Raw genomic sequence first — 17,209 nt, forward strand, 5'->3', positions numbered from 1 at the left:
TGCAAGTTGACCAGCAGCAATTCCATCTTTAGGCCCTGTACGCACGCTGCCTATTTCACCACGTTTTTGGGTTGTTTGTTGCCCAAAACTGCATGCATTGCCTTCCCTAGCAAAGTCTATGAGAATTCAGACAGGCTGTGCACATGTTGCTTCTTTGTTCCTTGCAGTTTTTGTGGAAGAAAAAAGCAGCAGCATGTCACTTCTTTCTGCATTTTGGAGGACTGGCAGATCAATCCCCTGCTGACTCCGGGACAGTGAGGGATTGATCCTTGGTATCTGGCCAGAGGCTGGTCCCCATATAAAGTCTATGGGAACCAGAATCCGGCACAAAGGGGTAGGAGCAAGCACTTCATACTCACCAATCACCGGCGCGGGTGTCACACTGCTCCTGCGGCCTCTCGTTCTTCTTCCTGGGCCGCTCATTAGGCTCATACATATTCATGGCTTCCCCCGCTCACCGGTGGCTGTGATTGGTTGCAGTCAGATGCGCCCCGACGCTGAATGACAGCTGTCTGACTGCAACCAATCAGACGCCGGTGGGTGGATCTATATTGTACAGTAAAATAAATAACTAACAGCGTGCAGTCCCCTCAATTTTGATTCTCAGACTGGGGATGCATATGGTTATTAGGCTGCCTCCCCAGTCTAAAAATATCAGCCTGCAGCCTCCCGGATCACCGCATCTATTAGATGTAACAATCCCAGCACTTTACCTGGATCATCCCGATTGCCCTGGTGTGGTGGTAATCAGGGTAATAAGGAGTTAATAGCAGCCCATAGCTACCACTAAGTCCTAGATTAGTGATGGCAGTGTCTGAGGCCCTATAGGAGAGAGGAAATCCATCAACAGCTTAATTAAAAAAACTTTATTAAAGACAGTGAAAAAGCATGATGTGAAAAAAAAGGACACACTGCCCGTCACCGCGTTTCACACAGATTACTGTTCTTAATCATGACAATATCAAAGTGAATGCGGCCACTGATAAAACCCACGCAACCTCTGAGGGGGAAACACACCGTCACTGAATCATCAAATCACCAAGACACGAGCAAATACAACTTACACAAATAGAAGATTACAAGAAGCATCAATACAAACATTATTATAAGTACACCCCATATAATACGCAGCACAGAGAATATATACAGAGATATCCTCTTATGTCACTTGTGGGATTCTCTACAATAGATGAAAACGTTCATATTCAGTGGATGAGGAAGAATTTTTTGTTGGAGCCGATATTGCCCCGAACTCTATAAAGAAAAATGATCAACAATTAGTAATAATAATAATGCTAAAAATTCCCATAAACTGTGTATACTGAATGCGCTGATAATCACCTGGTAATAAACACATCAGTATCAGTCACAGATCATTGTGGAATTCAGCCCTTTGGGATCTTTGGTTCCACCTTTAAAGGGAACCTGTCAGCAGAAATTTTTCAATAAACCTAAAAGATTCCCCTTCTGCAGCTTCTGGGCTGCATTCTAGTAAGGTTCCTGTTGTTATTGTGCCCCCTTTTAGACCAAAATAAATACTTTATAAAGTGTTAGCTTTTTGTATGTAAATCTTGTTATTTGTACACGGGGGCGGGCTGTCTGGTGTCCGTTATTCTCCCTCCTGCCGCTTTACGCCGTCCCCCATCACTTAATTTCATACCTCAGGACGCCGCCCAATGCTCCTGAGGTCTCGCGCATGCGCCGTGCCAGCATAGCGTGTCATCAGCAAGCACCCGCCCATAATCTCGTGCCCGCGCTTTCCCCTCTGCCTCCACCGTTCTGCGCAGGACACGAGATTATGGGTGGGTACTTGCTGATGACATATATGAAATTGAGCGATGGGGGACGGCATAAAGCGGCAGGAGGGAGAATAACGGACACCAGACAGCCCGCCCCCGTGTACAAATAACAAGATTTGCATACAAAAAGGTAACACTATAAAGTATTTATTTTGGTCTAAAAGGGGGCACAATAACAACAGGAACCTAGAATGCAGCCCAGGAGCTGCAGAAGGGGAAGCTTTTAGGTTTATTGAAAAATTTCTGCTGACAGGTTCCCTTTAATATCCAATGGGCTTCCATTATATACAGTGACTGCTCCAATCCCCTCCTCATGGCTCTATTCCCCCCCCCCCTCTCCATGCCTCTAATGGGAAAAGAGGAACGGGACCCCGGGTGCTGCGCTGCGACTCCCCCACTGACAGAGCGTCGCACCTACTGCTGCACACTATTTCACCCAGAGACGGTGACCTACAATCCTTTTTTATTTCCCCCTGAGGCTCATATGTGATAATCTCCATCAGATATTACCTCCTGTTATATCACACACCTCGGGATAGAAAAACAGCGCAGATGGGAAACAATCCTGCTGCTTGAAGGACAAACTGTCCACTGACTGCCGGGAACTACAGGCTCCTCCCACACAAGAGGCTGGTCACATGGGCGTGACTTCAGCAGAGGTCCTTCTGGCCACTGGGATCTAGACTCTATCATATATCCGGTGTGCGGCTCTGCAGGTGGAGGTGTGTGGAGATTCCCCATTACTGGGTCAGGCGGCATTAACCCCTTCAGCTCTGAGACTTTCTTGGAGTTTTTGTCTCGCTGATTTCTATGAATCGCGAGGTTTTTCTTCCTTTTTTCTCTGAAACCCGTCGGCACTCGATCCCATTCTGCCCTCTGCCCCTTTCTGCCCTCGGTCCTCGTCCCCTTTCTGCCCTCACACAGTATAATGTGCCCCCAGAATGTTCTCATTATATGTTTCCCCTTATTCTCTCCAGTAATTGTATTATTACAGCGGATTCTTTATGATGTTACATCGTCATCTTCTCCCCATTCAGGTCCCTACAATATCGGATCCTCTCAGTGGAGATCTTCTATAGAAGAGAATTCTCCTGATTGCCCCGTGAAGGATGGATATGGACAGGGACAAGATGGCGGAGAGGATATTACACCTCACCCTAGAGATCCTCTTCCGGCTTACTGGAGAGGTGAGAGATTCTGATGACGTCACATTACATCATTCCTATCTATGGGAATAACAGATGGACAGAACTGGAGAGGTGAGGACTCTGGAAATGTCTGGAGTGAGATTTATTACTGTGTCTCTCCATAACCAGGATTACACAGTAGTGAAGAAGACCTCTAGTGAGCGCTGTCAGGCCCCTGTGTCTGAGGGATGGGGAAGACCCCTGAGCCCAATCACGGGGCCTCCACCTCACCCCCCGATACATGAGGACATGAATGACCAGAAGATCCTAGAACTCACCTACAAGATGATTGAGCTGCTGACTGGAGAGGTGACACTGCTGGGAATGCTGGGACATTATACAGTAACGCTATGAAGGGATCGGGGGGTGACGGTATCATTGTATTTGTCAGGTTCCTATAAGGTGTCAGGACGTCACCGTCTATTTCTCCATGGAGGAGTGGGAGTATTTAGAAGGACACACAGACCTGTACAAGGACGTCATGATGGAGGTTCCCCAGCCCCTCACATCACCAGGTAATAGACAGGACTAAATACACACGGCCTATAATTATCTGTATGTAAGGAATGAATTCAGTCCCTGTATGTGTCTCCTCCAGGTCTATCCAGTAAGAGGACAACACCAGAGAGATGTCCCCGTCCTCTTCTCCCACAGGACTGTAAACAAGAAGATCCCGATGTTCCTCAGGATCATCAGGTAGATGGAGAGAAGGTGCCATGAAATCTCCTATGATGTGTAGGCGGCTGTGAAGGACTTGTGCTCAGTCTTGTTTTATCCTCCAGTATTATGTGTTATACTTGTGTAATGAGAGCGGTGGAGATGGCAGGATTAGGAGAGATAACAGCTTTGGTTCCTTTTAGTTCTCGTTCACACTTCAGTGTTGTCCATAAAATAACACAACGTCTCACCCTCAGACCATTGTTATTGGATGTGGCAGTGCAGATGGGGATTTTCTTTCTCACTGAATCTGCGTGTGAGAATAATCCCAGCATCCTCTAGGGCCTTCTGTAAATCGGAGGAGACTCGTCCATTCAGGTCTGTGTCTGCACAAACCATCAGATTCCCATCAGCTCCACCATACAGCAGACATTGTGTTACGGGTACATTGCAGTTCTGTAATGGAGGAAGCTGTAAATGGTCCTGTAAATTATTAATAGCGGCTGTAAATACCGGATTGTATATGGATGACAAATAAGAAAAGACTTGTCCTAGTTTTCTGGATGAAGCTGTGATGATTCTTTATCCGGCCGTGTGATCCCGGCATTAGAGGCCGTTACATCCCGGGAGGAGAGGATTTATCTACAAAGTGTAAAATCTTTCCCTTCCCTGAATATTTCTGCCTCCGGTCACAGCCCGTCTCCCGGTATAACGGGCTCCGCATCACAAAACTCACATCCAACTCATCAATTCTGTTGGGTTTTTCTAAGTCACTTTTTGTCTTCTCTTTATTATTTTTTTGTTCCAAATTCTTCAAAATGGTGCAAGAAAAACTATTCACACCCGGTGAACTTTTCCACATTTTTTTCACATTACAGCCACAAAAAAAATTGATTTTATTGGTTTTTTATGTGATAACACAAAGTAGCCAACATTTGTGAAGTATTAAGGAAATTATCAATGAATTTCTAAATATTTTAAGAAATTTAACTCTGAAAATTGTGATGTGCATTAGTATTCAGCCCCCTGAGTGAGTACTTTACAGGCGCTTCTTTCACTACAATTGCTGCTGACAGTCTTTTGGGGGATGCGTCTACCAACTTTGCACATCTAGAGGTGACATTTTTGCCCCTTCTCCTTTATAAAACAGCTCTATCTCAGGTAAATTGAATGAAGGCGTCTGTGAAGAAATTTTCAATTCTTATGTTTTGCTTTTTATTAATGTTCAGTCTTCTATATAGGCCAAATCTGTGGAGTTTATGACTTATAATTGTCCTGTGGACAGATTCTCCCCCTGAGCTCTGGATTGCTCCTGCTTTTCCACTGACCATAGGCCTCTTGGCTGCTTCTCTGTAATTAGTGATCTCTTTGCTTGAGATGTCAGTGTAGGTGGACGGCCATGTCTTTGTAGTTGTGCTATATGTGACAACTCAGCATCTGGAGATTTGTGTGAAGGGTGAACTGTTCTTAATTAGGCTAGACGTAATGTTCCTTTGATTGGCAAATTAAAAGAAGTTAGCCATTGTTTCATGTCAGGCTGACCCGGAGCCCTATTGTCAGTTAAATGTGGATTGCCTCAGCATCTCTGACTACATCAATCAGAGGAAAATTATGCATTCGGATTGAACTGAACCAATGAGAGAACGGCCATTTTCCACCAATATTGTAATACACAATACTCTAAAATGAGAACTGAGGGGTATAAAAAGGGCTTTGCTCCTGACACCACATTCATTCTGCAGGACTTCAGGCTAGGATCCACGGTTTCAACTTGAGGATCACAGATGTGCATCACTGCTCAATGCTAAGGCCACAAATTTGCTTGGAGACCCAGGTTAGGAGAATTCAGTAGCCTGGCTACATATCTTGCTGTGCTCAGTCATCTTTCTAAGCTTGCCGCTATCTCCTTTCAGTGGGTGCTCATCAAAAGCGGGGTGCTGCTGGCTGGGATAGTTGGCCCAGGAAGCCCCGAAGTCGCAAAGATTCTAATCCCATGCGAGACAATGGATGAGTGAGACTCTGTCGCTTGTATCATCTTGTGTTGTTGATGGGAATGTATGATACGTGTTTGCCTGTTGGTGAACCAATAATGTCTTACCAAGGTGTGGTTCCCTCACCCTGTGTTGTCGGAATAGTGTCCTGACCACAAGGAAGGAGTGCGGGTTTTCAGTGGGATGAGCCCTGGTCCGAGTGGTCTCTCCTAGACATCTAGGCCGGCAGATGACCGTACCCACTGACCCTCGTGTCTCCACACTATACTGCTGCCATTTTTGGATGATGGATTGAAAAGTGGTTAGTGAGATGTTCAGAGCGTTCACCATTTTTTTCATAACTGAACCCTGCTTTACTCTTGTCCACAACTTTATCCCTGACCTGTCTGGTGGGTTCCTTAGTTTTCAAGATGCTGTTTGATCCCTAATGTTCTCAAACAAAACTCTGAAGCCTTCACAGAACCGCTGTAGTTATACTGAGAATAAATGATACAGGTGACTCAATTTACTAATTATGTGACTTATGGAGGCAATTGGTCACTCAGGGGCATCATACTACAAGGGGCTTAATACAAATGCATCTCACAATATAAAGATTTATATTTTTAAATATGTATAAAACCATCTATCACTTCATTTACACTTTACAAATACTTATTACTTAATGCTGGTATATCACATAAAATACATTTACATTTGTGGCAAGGCTGTGGTGTCGGTAAGCCAAACCTCCGACTCCGACTCTTCAATTTCCCTTGCACCGACTCCACGACTCCGACTCCGACATATATTGCTTATAGTTAAGTGAAAAATTTATTGTAGTACAATGTAAACATCAGACATCAAATTATTTTTATGATACAATAATCAAGATATTTAGATAGAACATAAAATTTATTGGAATACAACTTTAGAACACAAACAACTGTAATAAATTGTAAATATGTTATACAATAAGTAATACACAATGATTACATATATATCTTGTGTGTGTGTGTGCATGTATAATATATATATATATATATATATATAATATATACCGTATTTTTCGCTTTATAAGACTCACTTTTCCTCCCAAAAATTTGAGAGGAAAATGGGGGTGTGTGTCTTATAAAGCGAATATAGCGTTACCTGGAGGTCCTGTCTGTGCGGTGATTGGGTGGCCGGGTGCCTGTGGATGTGTGCAAGCGGCCGGGTAGCTGTGCTTGCGTGCGGTGGCAGCCGGGTACCCGTGGCTGCGTGCGAGCGGCGGCCGGGTGCTGTGTGCGGCCGGCAGATGGCTGCCGCCCGCACGCAGGCACAGGTACCCGGCCGCTTGCACGCAGGGTGGGCGGGGCAGCCTGCTGGCTGCCACTCTGTGCGTGCGGGGCGGGCGGCTGTGCAGCAAGTTACCCAGTTTGTCCGCGGTCCCAGTTTCAAATGATGGCAGCGGGCGTGTACGCAGATGGAGCCCTTGGATGAGAGCTCCATCTGCGCAGGCGCCATTATTTGAACCGGGACCGCGGACACTGGGACACTCACTGCACCGGCCTGCTGCATGACTCGCCCGTCGACGCTGCTGCCGCCACCACCACGGGCCCCGCGGCTCCTGCCACCACGGGTCCCCCGGCTCCTGCCACCCCGGACGCCTCCTGCCACCATAGACCCCGCTGCCACTGACCCGCCGTGCCTGCCAGCACAACCTCTGCCTCCTGTGACCCCGCTTCACCACCACTGCTGCCCCCCTCTGGTAAGAGAACACCGGATTATAAGACTGACCCCATTTTTCTTTTTTTTACCTTTTTTTATATCTAAGTTTAGGGTGCGTCTTATAATACGGTGCGTCTTATAAATCGAAAAATACGGTATTTAGATATTGTATTACATATTTACAATTTATTACAGTTTTTTGTATTCTAAAGTTGTGTTCCAATAAATATATTTTCTATCTAAATATCTTGATTTATTGTATCATAAAAATGATTAAATGTATGATGTTCACATTGTACTACAATAATTTTTTCACTTAAATATAAGCATTATACTAAAAGTTATTATTAGTATGTTTTTGTTGAAAACTGTTATTTGCCACTTACGTAGTGTATTACATAGTGTTATATATACAGTATATATTGTGTGTTATATATAACACTATGTAATACACTATAAAAGTGGCAAATAACAGTTTTCAACAAAAACATAGTAAATAACATTTGTGCAGTCTATGAATTTGTTCTAAGAAATAGAATTGCGTCCATCAGATCCTCCTTCGCAGATGACCTCAAATCTGACCTAATAATTTTAAGGCTAGAGAACAACCTCTCTACACTTGGGTTGGAGGCAAAGCCGTAACCACATGGGCAACATCTCTAACAATTTCCGGGTATAAAGGCATTGCCTCATGCACAGTCAGTTTTGATGACTGGTTGAATTTTTCTATTTCTTTAAGAGCAAGTGAAAAATTTTACTGAAATCTGGTCAATCTGTTGCTATAAGAGACGGAGTGAAATCTTTTTCCTTGCAGCAATGCCTGCTCCATGTCATCCAAATGCTTGTCAAAGTTAAACTGCTCATCTGGTGAGGATGAAGATATGGCAGCAGTAGCACTGTCAGGACCCAAGTCCTCTTGCGCCTGGCAGTCCTGTAGCCACTCATCCTAACTGCTACCTCAGAGCTTCTTTTCTTTTAGTAAGGTGTTATCAAGAAGTATATGATGACTTGGGTCCACATAAACAGCTGCCAGAAGAATTTTATTTTCTAATAGCTGTGTCTCTCTCCGTTTCATTGAAGCAGAAATGCCATCTGCGACTAAACCTCCTCTTTAGGACAGGCAAAATAGCAAGTTCTTAGGTCACGGGCGGAGGAGGGGACGCTGCGCTCACCCAATACTCGGGTCCGGCTGCTGCTGCTGCTCGGTGGTGGCTCGAGCAGTGGGCTGGATCCCGGGGACTCGAGCGGCGTTCCTCGCCCGTGAGTGAAAGGGGGGGTTGTTTGGTTTAGGGATATTGTCCGTGACGCCACCCACGGTTGTGGTGAGGTTGGTGACACCACCGCTGCTCTGGACGGGGATCCCGGGAGCAGTTTGGATGTTGGTTCTCCCCTCCGTGGGTAGGGGGTTGGTTGTCCCGGGGCCCGGTGAGGGGGATAGGGATGGCAGGCGGGTTACGGGGCCTGGTGAGGTGCAGGGTCGCGGGGGCAACGCTGTGCCGTATGGCACGGTGGTACTCACTCAGCCAGTAATTCACACAGAGTCTCTGGTCAAACAAACGGCTGTATGGACGGGTCCCACAGACGGCTGCGGTTGTTCTCCTCCCGGTAGGTTGATGGTGACTGCCTTTCCCTGCACCTGTGTTTTGTGTACGGTTCCAATGGCTTCCCACCGGTAACCCGCTCCCCAGCTTGGATGGGTGCTGAAGGAGACCCTTTTGCCAGCAGGCTCTGGCCCTGGGAACTGTAGCCTTGGCGGTGACTGTGTTTCCCTTCACGGTTTGAGCTGTTGCCTTCAATCGGGTCTTGACTGCTGGGAAACCCCGGAGGTTTCCTTCGCTAACGGATTTGACCAATTTACGGCGACTCCTAGCCTGGTCGGGATCCGTAGGCCCTGCCGAATGGTGCTGGCTTCTCTTTTGCTCTCCGATCCGGTACCGCCGGGCCACCGTCCGTCCACGGTCCTTACGGTTCACTCTGATTAGCCTCTCCTGCAGACGGTCACCACCGTCTGCCAACCTTGCTGTTTGTGCCCGGGCCACACACCCGGACACGGTCAGTCTCCTCCTTTACCACTTCACTCTTCCTCTCCTCAAACTGATCTCGACTCTTTTTCCCGCCTCCAGGACTGTCAACTCCTCGGTGGGCGGGACCAACCGCCTGCCCCCCCCCCCTGGTGTGGAAGTCAGCCCCTGGAGGAAGGCAACAAGGGTTTTGTGTTTGGCTTTGGTGTGCCTAGCCGGGGTGTGTTGGTGTAGTACTTGTGACGTCCTGGCTTGTCCAGGGCGCCACACTTCCACTCCCTTATGAAAATGCTAGCAGTTAAATCCTCAGCTTGTAATTTTTTAGTCACGGTAAATGGGTGATTATTAAGCAACTCCTTCAATTCCTGTGTCCATTGACCTTCATTTAAGGTTACTTGAGGGTTCACCATATCTATAAGAAATCATTTTAGTTCAAGCAATCGCTCAGTCATTAAATAAGTGCCTCACCGAGTGGCTTGATCAACATTTGCCCCTTTCCCAGCACGTTTCTTCAAGATGGAATCAATTTTAGGGGTTCTGGCGGCAATAACCAACTTCCTTACTTTTCCAATCAGATCTCCAGCATGTCCGCCCAGTTTCACACATCCGGCATTTCGCCGGTTTGGCGGATTTGGTGCACGCCAGTACAGTGCGATACAGCACAGTGACAGCGCCACAACTTCCGGGTCACATGCTCCGGTCACATGAAAGCATGTGACCGTCGTTTGTCGCACTGCCACTGTACTGTATACACTGTACTGGAGTGCGCCGCATCCGCCAAACCGGCGAAAAGACGGATGTGTGAAACCGGGGTCTTTCTTGCAGACTCTTATTGCCAGCTGCAGCGTGTGCACAACACAAGTGATGAATATGAAAGTGTTTTGAAGCAGCTTCATCAAGATCGTCTAAACCTAAAGTATCATTTTGCTGTTCTTCTGTTGTAATATCTGTTTGTTCCTCAGTTACATGAACAGCACTGTGGCTCCATCTCACACATACTGAATCCTAAATTTTCTTTTAGCTGTTGTTCATTACTCTCATTCATCAGTTTAATTATACTTATGTTTGAAGCATTGTTCGTTACAATAGCAAGAACCTGTTCTTTTTTGTGTTCCTAATCTTGCAGAACTTTTTCCACTAAGGCCTAGAGAAACTGGCCGGTGTGATGAGCTTTAGTATCTTTTACGGCCAGAGTCTTGCTAACAACTTCTTTCTTGTCACAAACATATCGAACATTGATGGCAAAATAATTCAGTGACATGCAGTGACTCTGGGCATCCCAGCAAAGGCAATGGGTGAAAAGATAAGCCATTCAGACACAGCGTTTTGTGAGGATCCTCACAAAGAATGAGCTGTCAGTTTGTGGCGGTTTTCTAATCTGCTTTTGCTATTGAAAGCATTATTTATGAGCTCAAAAACCTTTCAGGTGATGCGTTTTTATAAAAAGCTGATCTGCTTTTGCAGCTGAAAAACGTATCCTCAAAAAACGCAGCAAAAACGCTGTGTGTGACTGTAGCCTTAGATCAGGAATAGAACAGCCATTTATAGGACATTTCATAACTTTCCCAAATTCCTATGAAAAAAATTACATCACACTCTGCATTGCACTACTGTCCCCAATTTATTACGTATTGTCGGAGTCTGTGCATTTTATACCGACTCCGACTCCACAGCCCTGGTTTGTGGGAGTAACGTAAAAATAAGTGGAAAGGTTCCGGGGGGGTGAATACCTTTTTCAAGGGGCAAAAATCCTTCATGACTCTAAAAATATCAGACCAGTTCCCTGGATCAATGTTCCATCACAAAATCTAGTCCTGATAACCTGCCATAATATACTTTTTAAGGAAGGCATCCAAGCCCACCTTGAATTTTTGTAGTCTATCAACAATTATCACATCATGTGTCAGACAGTTCCATATTCTCACTGCTCTTACAGTAGAGAATCACTATCTGTGATTTATGATTGAACCTCCTTGTCATCATTGCAGGCCTCAGTTGTAAAAAGCTCATTAGAAATATCTCAGTGATGCCCTTGATATACTTGTACATTGTAATAAAATCACCCCATAGCCTTTGTTTCCAAAATAAACAACCAAAAACTTGCTAACCTGTCCTCCTATTGCAGACCTTCCATTCCTTTAATGGTCGCTCTTCTCTGCACCCGCTCTAGTTTAGTTATGTCCTCCTCATTCACTGGAGCCGGATATTGTGCAGAATATTGTAAGTGTGGCCGCACTAGTGACTTGTATAGAGGCAAAACTGTTCTTGTCCGGAGCATCTGTGCCTCGTTCACTGCATCCTATTATATTATCTGCCTCGGCAGCAGCTTCCTGGCACTGGTCGGTTTTCTCGTCCACCCGCACACCCACGTCTTTTTTAGTGTCAATTTTCTACAGTAATTTTGAGACTGTTTAAAAACATTGCAGTCTGAGTTAGACGAAAAAATCTGAGAAGCTAAAACCCTGCAAACATACAAAAAACCCAACAGGCGAATACTTATAAAATAGTCACGTGCCATACATGTGGAGTAAAAGCCGCTTCTCAATATTATTGGATCAAGAATCTTCATTTCGGTTCCCGCAGCCCAAAACCATGAATTATCTTCTTCTTCATGTCATACATGTTAGTGTTATTTCTGCGCCAGTGATCGGATATAAAGTCTCCAATAATAATATTACTATACAGGATTCGTTATGAAGTTACATCGTCATCTTCTCCCCATTCAGGTCCCTACAATATCAGATCCTCTCAGTGGAGATCTTCTATATAAGAGAATTCTCCTGATTGACCCATCAAGGATGGATATGGCCAGGGACAAGATGGCGGAGAGGATATTACACCTCACCCTAGAGATCCTCTTCCGGCTTACTGGAGAGGTGAGAGATTCTGATGACGTCACATTACATCATTCTTATCTATGGGAATAACAGATGGACAGAACTGGAGAGGTGAGGACTCTGGAAATGTCTGGAGTGATATTTATTACTGTGTCTCTCCATAACCAGGATTACACAGTAGTGAAGAAGACCTCTAGTGAGTGCTGTCAGGCCCCTGTGTCTGAGGGATGGGGAAGACCCCTGAGCCCAATCACGGGGCCTCCACCTCACCCCCCAATACATGAGGACATCAATGACCAGAAGATCCTAGAACTCACCTACAAGATGATTGCGCTGCTGACTGGAGAGGTGACACTGCTGGGAATGCTGGGACATTATACAGTAACGCTATGAAGGGATCGGGGGTGACGGTATCATTGTATGTGTCAGGTTCCTATAAGGTGTCAGGACGTCACCGTCTATTTCTCCATGGAGGAGTTGGAGTATTTAGAAGGACACAAAGATCTGTACAAGGACTTCATGATGGAGGTTCCCCAGCCCCTCACATCACCAGGTAATAGACAGGACTAAATACACACGGCCTATAATTATCTGTATGTAAGGAATGAATTCAGTCCCTGTATGTGTCTCCTCCAGTTCTATCCAGTAAGAGGACAACACCAGAGAGATGTCCCCGTCATCTTCTCCCACAGGACTGTAAACAAGAAGATCCCGATGTTCCTCAGGACCATCAGGTAGATGGAGAGAAGGAGCCATGAAATCTCCCTATGATGTGTAGACGGCTGTGAAGGTCTTGTGCTCAGTCTTGTGTTATCCTCCAGTATTATATGCTTTATACTTGTGTAATGAGAGCGGTGGAGATGGCAGGATTAGAGCTGATCATAGATGTGACGTCTCCATCTGTCTGTGACTTTTACAATATTTGTTTCAGGGTGAAGATCTGACCCATATTAATACTACAGAGACATATGTGAGGGGTGATGAGCGGAGTAAAGAGGAGATTCCTACAGATGACAGTGCAGGTGAGTAGTGACCACTAAATGCAGAGAAGTCACAGATTCTTCTCAGTCACCGGCTGTGGCGGCTTTATCAGGGTTGTAGTCCGGCCATATCAAATGGTCACCATTCTGCTGCTAGACCACCACATGCTCCTCCACCCAAAAGTACCTTCATTATTTTGGGCATTGGACGCCCTTCTGTTGGAGTGAGATCTGTATCAGCCAGATCTTACAGGTAGGATCCATCCTATCCTCTGAAATTAGAAGATGTTGACTCTTAAACCCGCTTTACACGCTACAATATATCTTACGATGTGTCGGCGGGGTCACGTCGCAAGTGACGCACATCCGGCATCGTAAGTTACATTGTAGCGTGTAACAGCTACGTGCGATTGAACGGTAAAACGTTCATCGCATGCACGTCGTTCAATTCCTAAAAATTGAACATCAGGTTGTTTATCGTACCCGGGGCAGCACACATCTCTGTGTGTGACACCCCAGGAACGATGAACAGCAGCTTACCTGCATCCCGCGGCTCCCGGCCGGCTATGCGGAAGGAAGGAGGTGGGCGGGATGTTTACGTCCCGCTCATCTCCGCCCCTCTGCTTCTATTGGCTGGCTGCCGCGTGATGTCGCTGTGACGCCGAACGTCCCTCCCACTCCAGGAAGTGGATGTTCGCCGCCCACATCGAGGTCGTATGGACGGGTAAGTACGGGTGACGGGAAATCGTTTGTGCGACTTGTTCAACAAATTGAACGTGCCGCACATAATGATGGGGGCGGTTACGATCGCATACGATATTGTATGCTTAATCATAATGCGTAAAGCAGGCTTTAGCTGCCCAGATTTCTAGTCTGCAAAGAAAAATCTAATCAGTATGGTGGACACCTAAGAGAAAGCGGAGGGTAATGATGCTGGTGACCTCCTAGATTCTTAGTTTGGTGCCGTCTTCACCAGGTGAATAAAGATTGATTGCTCTCAGTGGGAGAAACAAAATATTAATCTTGTAGTTGATGAAGAGACCTCAGTAGTCTGGAAAGCTTGCTCTGTAACATCATTTATTATATTTTTGTTCTCCATTAATAAGTATCATAACTACAAGATTCTTATTGTTTCTCCACTGAGAGCAATGACTCCATCTTCCTAGAATCTCGGCCTCTTATTGATGGATCTTCCTTCTCTCCCTTCTGATGAATGTGCTGATAGGGGCGTTTTTATCTAAAGTTGGGCACAGGGTAACTGTAACATATGAGGGGGGTTAGAATTACCCCACAGTGGTTACATGGAGGCCGGGCAGCCCACCCACATGATTTCCAAGATTTAATTAGAAAAAAAAGGAAAGTAATTAACACATAAAGATCTGATATTTTTACCTTGAAGAGCCTGAAAGATATTTTCTCTGAATTCTACAAATGTGCATTATATAAGAACTTGTGCTGGAGCCGTCCATTGTGGAGTCCGAGAGGCAGAAAGTAAATGTCTAATATTTCTTCAAGAAACTCATCTGACAGAAGATATTGGACCCCATAATAGTTTGGATTGCCGAGAGCCCCCGAGCCACATACTGTAATTACTCCAGATGTGTCACCTCTAGTCACTAAATCTCTGACGGTGAAGGCTGTCGGGGTGGAGGGCGGTCATTTTAGTAGATGTGTTATTGTCTATACTCAGTTTTCTCTATAGTAGTTAGTACCAAAGCCGCTCTTATATCATGGCTTTCCACTGCAGCCAGTTTTCTGCTCCTATCCAGGCCCCATTTCTCCAATCTGACATCTGTCACTTTAAATGATGACACCTTTGTAATGTTGAATCTGATTCCAGTGTCTGAGATTTTTTTCTGTGGCATATTCTCCTTTCTTAGCTGTAATGTAAGGTTGATGCGTTTTCCATTTATTTAAAAAAATACAAAAACTGAAATTCGACAAAACATTTAAAGAATTAAAAGTGGTCAAATAACACAACATACAGTCAGTAAATAGCATTTACTGTATTCTTCTTTAGTGTAAAAGACTACTTGGACTCCACAGACAGTCTCAGTAAATTAGCAAGAAGTGGATGTTGTAGAGTGAAAATTGTAAATCTGCCATTTTAGTGCAGAATACACAGTACCCATCTCTTGCTCCACGAGACACGCAATCTGTAAATTTTTATGTGGTTTCTTGCAATGCCAAACATGTAGATACTAACAGTGTTTGAGCCACTACAAGGCTGAGAAACATCGAGGAGATTTGTCTTTGGGATTTTGCTGTATTGGATGATGAAGCCATATCTTTTTATAATGAAGAGTCTTTCAGCCCTCCACCATTGTGGAACCCTCCATTACTCCACTGACAAAGTAGCAGTTTGGTATAATTTTGGCCAACAAAACACTATCTAATGGCTTATTATTCCAGTATAGAGGAGGCAAAATGAACAAGGTGGGTTGAACATCATGGTCTACTGGTAGATTCTGCAGGTCCGGCAGGCACAGCTGGTATAGATAGATGCAGCAGGTACAGCTGGCACAGCGGATAATAGGTTCCATACATGTTTGTGTACCGCCCCGGTGTTGGTCGGGCTGCTCGGTTCCAGGATCAGGGGGGGGGGGGGGGAGGTTTGGACCCGGTTTGGCGGACACTTGAATCTTTTTTTAAAAGTGGGATATTTACAGGGGAAGAGTTTGTGACGCCACCTGTGGGTTGCGGTAATGGGAGTACTGCCGCTGCTGTGGGGAGCACCGGGGCAGATGGAGATAAGGAGCCAGTTGTTAGTCCCTCCACAGGTAGGGATGGCCCCGGGCTCAGGGTTGTTGGTACGATGGGGAGGACAGGGTGCAGGGTCAGAGTACTCACTGTGATTGTCGTGGTGTTGGATGAGGATTATAAAGCAGACGCACACACTGTAGTAAACCAAGGTGTCTGTGTACCACTGCCGCTGCGGGAAGCCCGTCCAGGTAATACTCCCACCGGTGTCCCTTGATAGTCTGGACCCTGCCTCCGTGCACAATTTTAGTTGTCTGTTGTGGCCCTTTGGCTTGAAGCTGTCAGGGCCCTCGTCCCTATGTGTAGTGTAGCTGTGCTCTTGATGGCTGGCACGTAGGATTTCAGTAAATTGCTTTGTCTGGGAAGCCTTATCCCTCTGGTTGTGCTGATGCCTTCAATCGCTGAGCTCTTAGAGAAGTTCATAAAGACACTCTCCCTCCAGGTAAATTATCAGGTCGTTGAATCTGTTCCTGACTTATGGTCTTGTACCCCGTTGTGCTCGGTACCGTTCCGTTTATTGTACTCTCTGATGCCGACAGTCCTTCACAACTATGTCCGTCGCACCCTTTTTCCAATGTCACTGCTACCGGTCCCCGACTCTTGTGGTCCCGGACCACTGCCTGCAACCCAACCTTGGTCTCGCTCCCTGGGAGCTACTAGTCCCCAGCTCCTCAGTCTTTGAGGGCTCTCACTGAACTCCCTCTCTTCTTGCTCCCCTGGAGAACACACTCTGTCCCCTCCCACCAGTCTGCCTGACCCCTACATGAGTGGCCCTTTTCCAGCTAGACCAATCCACTGGTGTGTCTGACAGGTCGTGATGTGAGATGTGATTGGAATTTGTGGTGCTAGTGGATGTGACACTGGTTTTCAGGTACCTGGAACCATGGGAGGTAGGCCCTGCACAAGAAAAGAGAAGGTGCACTTCCCTGCAGCACCCTGATATAGTCATGGGCACTACATTTGCACAGACAGCATACAGCTCAGAAAGTTTAATGGGACCTGACAACTACCGTGTTTTTCCAAAAATAAGACACTGTCTTATATTTTTTTTTGCCCCCCAAAAAAGCACTAGGGCTTATTTTTGGAGGAGGTCTTATTCTTGGAGAAACACGGTTGGGGGTAAGTTTACCCCCCAAAAAAGCAGACCCCCCACTTCCCAGGAGACTCATACTCACCAGACCAGGACGTCTGCGTGGTTCCAAGGTCCTCCTGTGATCTCCGGTGGGTGCTGCAAGCCGTCCTACCCTGCTGCTAGCTGACACACACAGCAGATCGCTGACACACACAG

General features: G+C 45.9%; 1 protein-coding gene across 1 annotated transcript in view; it reads left to right on the plus strand.

Annotated features, from left to right (window-relative positions):
• Positions 1-2,803: 2,803 nt before the first annotated feature.
• Positions 2,804-17,209, plus strand: part of LOC142258960 (uncharacterized) — a 155,909-nt gene continuing 141,503 nt past the window's right edge. The window contains 9 exon segments of the mRNA XM_075331509.1: positions 2,804-2,986; positions 3,116-3,295; positions 3,378-3,501; positions 3,585-3,682; positions 12,071-12,220; positions 12,350-12,529; positions 12,611-12,734; positions 12,818-12,915; positions 13,113-13,203. Coding sequence (XP_075187624.1) covers positions 2,804-2,986; positions 3,116-3,295; positions 3,378-3,501; positions 3,585-3,682; positions 12,071-12,220; positions 12,350-12,529; positions 12,611-12,734; positions 12,818-12,915; positions 13,113-13,203 — 1,228 coding nt within the window.

Source organism: Anomaloglossus baeobatrachus (genome assembly GCF_048569485.1).
Source record: "Anomaloglossus baeobatrachus isolate aAnoBae1 chromosome 5 unlocalized genomic scaffold, aAnoBae1.hap1 SUPER_5_unloc_2, whole genome shotgun sequence".
Lineage (NCBI taxonomy): Eukaryota > Metazoa > Chordata > Amphibia > Anura > Aromobatidae > Anomaloglossus > Anomaloglossus baeobatrachus.